The sequence below is a fragment of the Cicer arietinum genome, unplaced genomic scaffold (assembly GCF_000331145.2).
Source record: "Cicer arietinum cultivar CDC Frontier isolate Library 1 unplaced genomic scaffold, Cicar.CDCFrontier_v2.0 Ca_scaffold_5671_v2.0, whole genome shotgun sequence".
NCBI classification, from domain to species: domain Eukaryota; kingdom Viridiplantae; phylum Streptophyta; class Magnoliopsida; order Fabales; family Fabaceae; genus Cicer; species Cicer arietinum.
The window spans coordinates 1-4,844 of record NW_027339318.1 but is presented as its reverse complement, the minus strand read 5'-3'; the positions used below and the strand labels follow the sequence as shown (position 1 = coordinate 4,844).

The window sequence follows — 4,844 nt, the reverse complement described above, 5'->3', positions numbered from 1 at the left end:
ATATATATATATATATACATATATAATAGATAAATATTATGATAGGTATACCTATTTTTATTGAAGAAGAAAATTTTGGGATGTTCGTGACCTCCCCCCCGCTCCCTAAGAAGATATGCCCTTATTCGTAGAAAAAGTGATGGTCAAAGTCTAATATGCGTTTATCATAGGACGGCTGATTCTAAATGGAATTTTAATAGAAAAAGAAGTGTTGGATGAGGTAACGAGGAAGAAGAAATACCTAGTCATGTTTAAAGTTGAATTTTGAAAAGTCTGAGTCGATGAAATGGGACTACTTGAACATGGTGATGCATAGAATGAGTTTCCCAAATTTATGGAGAAGTTGGATTATGGAGTGTATAAATTTTTTCATATTAATATGAATAGCGCTTAGGTTGAAGAAGCAATAGAAATGCTTAATTTTAGAAAATTATTATTAAAAAATATCCCTTTTGAGTATCTTAGTTTTTTCATTGGGATAATCATCGTAAATTGGTATTTTGAAAGTAAGTGATTTGTAGAACTTGTGGAAGACTTTATGGTTGAAAAAATGTAACTTATCTATGGGAGGCTACATAGTGCTTTTAAAAGATGTTTTGTCTGTATTACGTATTTATTTTCTTTCATTCTTAAAGGATCTTTTTAGTACCATTTCTAAAGTTAAATGTCTTTTTAAATATTTCTAGTAGGCTACTCTGAGTTATTAGGGAGATAAAGATACATCCACTTAGCATGATTTGAGGGTTCTAGGTGGTTTGTTGTGTGTGCATTGTTCACAACTATTTCAAGTGACCTTAGATAAATAGGTAATAGGTGTAGATATGTTAGGCTAGGTGTTGAGGTGGGAGGTTGGGGTTGGAGTTTAAGGAGAAATCTTTTTATGTAGGTGGAAGAAATTGTTGTATATTGTCTTTCTTTGGTGGATATCGTTTCTTAGAATGATAGATATTTTTATGGGATGAAAAAAATGGGATGACAATTTATTTCTAATCTACCACGTTATCTGAAATAAATTAGTTCATTTGAAGGTTTCTCTTATTGTATATATGGAGATTGTGTAGAATATGAGATTACCAACAATAGACAATCTTGTTAGGTAAGGGATGCTACTACTGAAATCCAACAATGTGTCAAGAACTGCAGATTGGAGGAGACTACCCAACATTTATTTTCTTAATGTTACTATTTTGGACATGTTTGGGGCACAACTTTGGATTACCTGGGAATTAATAATGACCATGTGAGACTTAAAACTTACATTTGACACAACAACTGAAAGTTGAGCCAAATATAAGAAAAAAGTTCAACAAGAATGAGAATCACAATAAAACAAGAATGAGGTTGAATTCAAAAATCATGGAAAAGCACATATGAACAACGTCCAAGTTTGTATTGCAAAAAAGGAAGTGACCGCCACTTCCATGAATAGCAAAAAGCAACTGAACACATAACAAAATCAAAAGGTTGCGGTAGAGCATTCATGGTGGATCCTACGACTCTAATACTATGTTGAAAACCATTATAGTGTCCGGTAAAAAGTGAAATCAATTGAGAAAAAGATTAGTTATTTAGAATTAATAGAAAGAGAAAAATTTATTCAAAAAATGAAAGATAGAGTAAGAAAAGTTGATTATAATAAATATAAAATAGATTTTATATAGCAATCCTAATTAAATTAACAAATGTTAACTAACTTACGGTTGAAAGTGACCGACTATAGCTACCTCTAAGCTATAATCAACTGCAATTATATCTAACAATAATCATAATTAAAATGTTTTAATTATATACTTCAATAAACTTAGCTAAAAAGAATTTATAAAAGTCATGAAAAAAAATTTCATAAGGATAATATTGTGAATTGTCTTTCCCCTTGAGAGTCATGATTCCAGTAAAGAAGCACAATTACTTCCTCATTTTTCTTTTTTTATTTGGTGTTTCTACTATCAATTTAGCAATAAGAATCACTTGTATATGATGACAAATCTAATAATGCACTTAATGATAGTGATAAAGCATGACTCAAAAATCAAAAGTTGATGGATATCAATGTAACTGATCTGAGTGTGTGTTCTTCTTTTCACCAAGGAATGGTTTGAACAACAAAAGTATTCCAAGTCCTTCAACTAAATTCAAGAAAAAAAAGACCATTTGAGAGCCTGCAATTAAATGCACAATAATATGTTGTCAATTAATAATACACTTTATAATATCAATCTATTTTGTTGAATAAAAAGACTTTGTGCTTTTGGAAAATATTGTTTCTGTTAATTCCTAATTTCATAATAATGGACACTTAAGTTGAAAAGAAAAAGAAATCGGCAATATTTAAAGCTAGATAATTATTGACTATTTAAGATTGAGCATTGTACCCGGAAGGAAAGAAGCATCCCTACGTTTTTGTGACCAAGTTAATCTGCATTGACCAATATCATAAGAAGAAGAAAGTTGAGAATGAATTTTAATATATTATAACTTATTTTAAAAAATCATGTGGACCAAAACTTCTACTATATGGCATATAGTTTCATTGACATATGAATTAGATAATCTATATTATAGATCATATAATAAACCTATACTTTAATGTTCAAGTTTTATAGCAATTGTCATTTGAAATATTAACATCTTGTAGAGCTTTGTTGCATTTACAGTTTTGAACTTTGACGGATAAGTGAAACAAAAGATGAGAAATTTACAATAGCACTCACATTGCACCACCTGCAGCAGGACCAACAGCTTTGCAAAAAGACATAGCTGTCATAGAAATTCCATTAGCTGCCCCTCTTTGGTGTTGTTCCTGTTTTCCAAATCAACATTTCATATACGTATGCCACAATTCCAACAAAAATAAAAACTAATACTTCTTCTGTTTCCAAATATACAACCTTATAGTCTAAATTACGGAAATTAAGAAAAGTTGGTAATAATATTAAACTTATTGATAATTATTATTATTTTACAAGTTTACTCTTCAGGAAAGAAACATTTGTTTATGCTTTTCCATGGTAAAAAATAATTAACGAAGTTGAAAATTTAAAAAGAGTTATATAAAAGAAACAAAGAAAATTTTCATCATAGTTTATATTTAGGGATGAAGAGAGTATCAAACTTTGTGAGGTAACAAAAGATCATGAATACACTTACCACTGCTCGATTTTGTATAAGGAATATACCCGTTTTAATTGTCACCTAAGTCCATAAAGAACAATACAATCAGTCAAATTTGTAATATATATAACCTTTTCTCAAACTTTGGTTGAGCAAAACTAATTTAATTAATTTCAAATCCTCAATATTGTTCATAAATGGTTAAATAAATAAAGAGATGCACTTACAGCCATAACATTCTTCAGCACAGAAGCAATACTAATCACTGTGTATAAAGTTATGCCTGATAACATTGCTATGAATGGGTAACTTTGCAATAGTGGTATAGAAGAAATCTGCATATGGAATCACAGTAGCAAGACAATTTCAATCATGATTACAGTTTACGGAAAACAAACATAAAAATTAATATACTAATATTTGTCGATTAAAAAAAAATGAAAACTTACCCCTGCGATGCGCGCAATACCAATAGGTCCACAAACTTTTTCCACAAATGGATATACAACAACCTGGTAGATGAAAAGTGCAAGTCCTAAAATTTTTGGGAGTTAGTAATTATACAATTTTCAATGATGACTAGTGAGGAAGGAAAAACATATGCCCAATAATGATAAATATATATTATAGGTTCCAAAGATGCACCTGAAATTGAAAGAACATCACCAATATCATCAGTTGTAAAGTTCAAACCCCCTAACTTTGAAGGACTGACAGCCCATAATGAGAAAACCTAAAGAAAGCAAGATTAGTATTTGTTTTTTACTAACAAATCGTTTGCATTTTAAAGCAAAATTGATGTAGTTTTTTTATATTTAACAAATTGATGTAGATTTGCATACAAGTAAACTCCCTAGTAAAATAAAAACTTACTGATTTTGTCAGAGTTTACACGAATTCCTTTGAGTTTACCAAAAAATGAGATTACATACTTTGTTAACTTTATTTTTGATCTAAAATCATAAACTCGCAAGAATTTAAGAGTTAACTCAAGAATTTAACTATGATACACACATCATTTTTAACCTCAACAGTTAGACATTTACCTCTTGATAAGCTATATCATGAAGTGCAAAGATACAATAAGCAATGATAGATGACATTAAAGGCCAATTCATGAAGAGGTTTTCATTGTTTTGGACTGTCCTTTGTTTGTCAACCATGTTGCTTCCATTTTCTAAAGCTTCAGCATTATCTTTAGACTCATTTCTACCACTGTGATTATGAAGTGTTTCCTACAGATAGTTTAAAGAATAATATTTATGTGGGAGACATAAAAGACTATATAAATAGTAGAGACAAAGCAGGACTAAGTTAGAAAAAATACACAAATTGTTCTACATTATACAGCATCATAATATAGGTGTTTAAGTAAAAGCCACAAATCATAAGGCCTATTCACTTTCTAAAATTTGTGTTTATTTTAAATTGTAACAAGAGAATATGAAGACATGCTAAGAAAAGAAAATGGCGATGGAAATATTGAATCTATATTCTCTAATGTTTATTACTTGAACTAAAAATGAAAACAGAAAAACATGGAAATTAAATTATTAACAAAAGTAAAGTTAACACAAATTTTATAAAATAAAAATAAGAAATGTTTTCACAAAGTACAAGATTGTACTTAATGAAGATAGATGCAAAATTTTAAGATACATACTGGAATCCAAATGCAGACAATTGCTGCTGCAAGTGCAAGTCCTGATATTATAAAACAGGGCAAGAAGTAG

The 4,844-nt window shown here is 29.5% G+C and overlaps 1 protein-coding gene across 1 annotated transcript; it reads right to left on the bottom strand.

The window, feature by feature from the left end:
• Window positions 1–2,022: 2,022 nt before the first annotated feature.
• LOC101493203 (protein ZINC INDUCED FACILITATOR 1-like) lies at window positions 2,023–4,838 on the bottom strand. The gene is made up of 9 exons (XM_004517161.4): window positions 4,775–4,838; window positions 4,158–4,346; window positions 3,757–3,844; window positions 3,561–3,646; window positions 3,339–3,446; window positions 3,148–3,192; window positions 2,712–2,800; window positions 2,373–2,416; window positions 2,023–2,159 (listed from the first exon to the last, which is right to left on the bottom strand). Exons 2-9 carry the CDS (start codon window positions 4,272–4,274, stop codon window positions 2,047–2,049), a joined length of 690 nt encoding a protein of 229 aa, XP_004517218.3. The 5' UTR covers window positions 4,275–4,346; window positions 4,775–4,838; the 3' UTR covers window positions 2,023–2,046.
• Between the last annotated feature and the right edge of the window lie 6 nt (window positions 4,839–4,844).

Coding starts and splice junctions, on each gene's coding strand:
- LOC101493203 (XM_004517161.4), bottom strand. CDS start 4,274: ATGGTTGACAAACAAAGGACAGTCCAAAACAATGAAAACCTCTTCATG. Junction 3,447..3,560: donor GTATTGCGCGCATCGCAGGG/GTAAGTTTTCAT, acceptor TTCCATATGCAG/ATTTCTTCTATACCACTATT. Junction 2,801..3,147: donor TTATACAAAATCGAGCAGTG/GTAAGTGTATTC, acceptor TTTGGAAAACAG/GAACAACACCAAAGAGGGGC.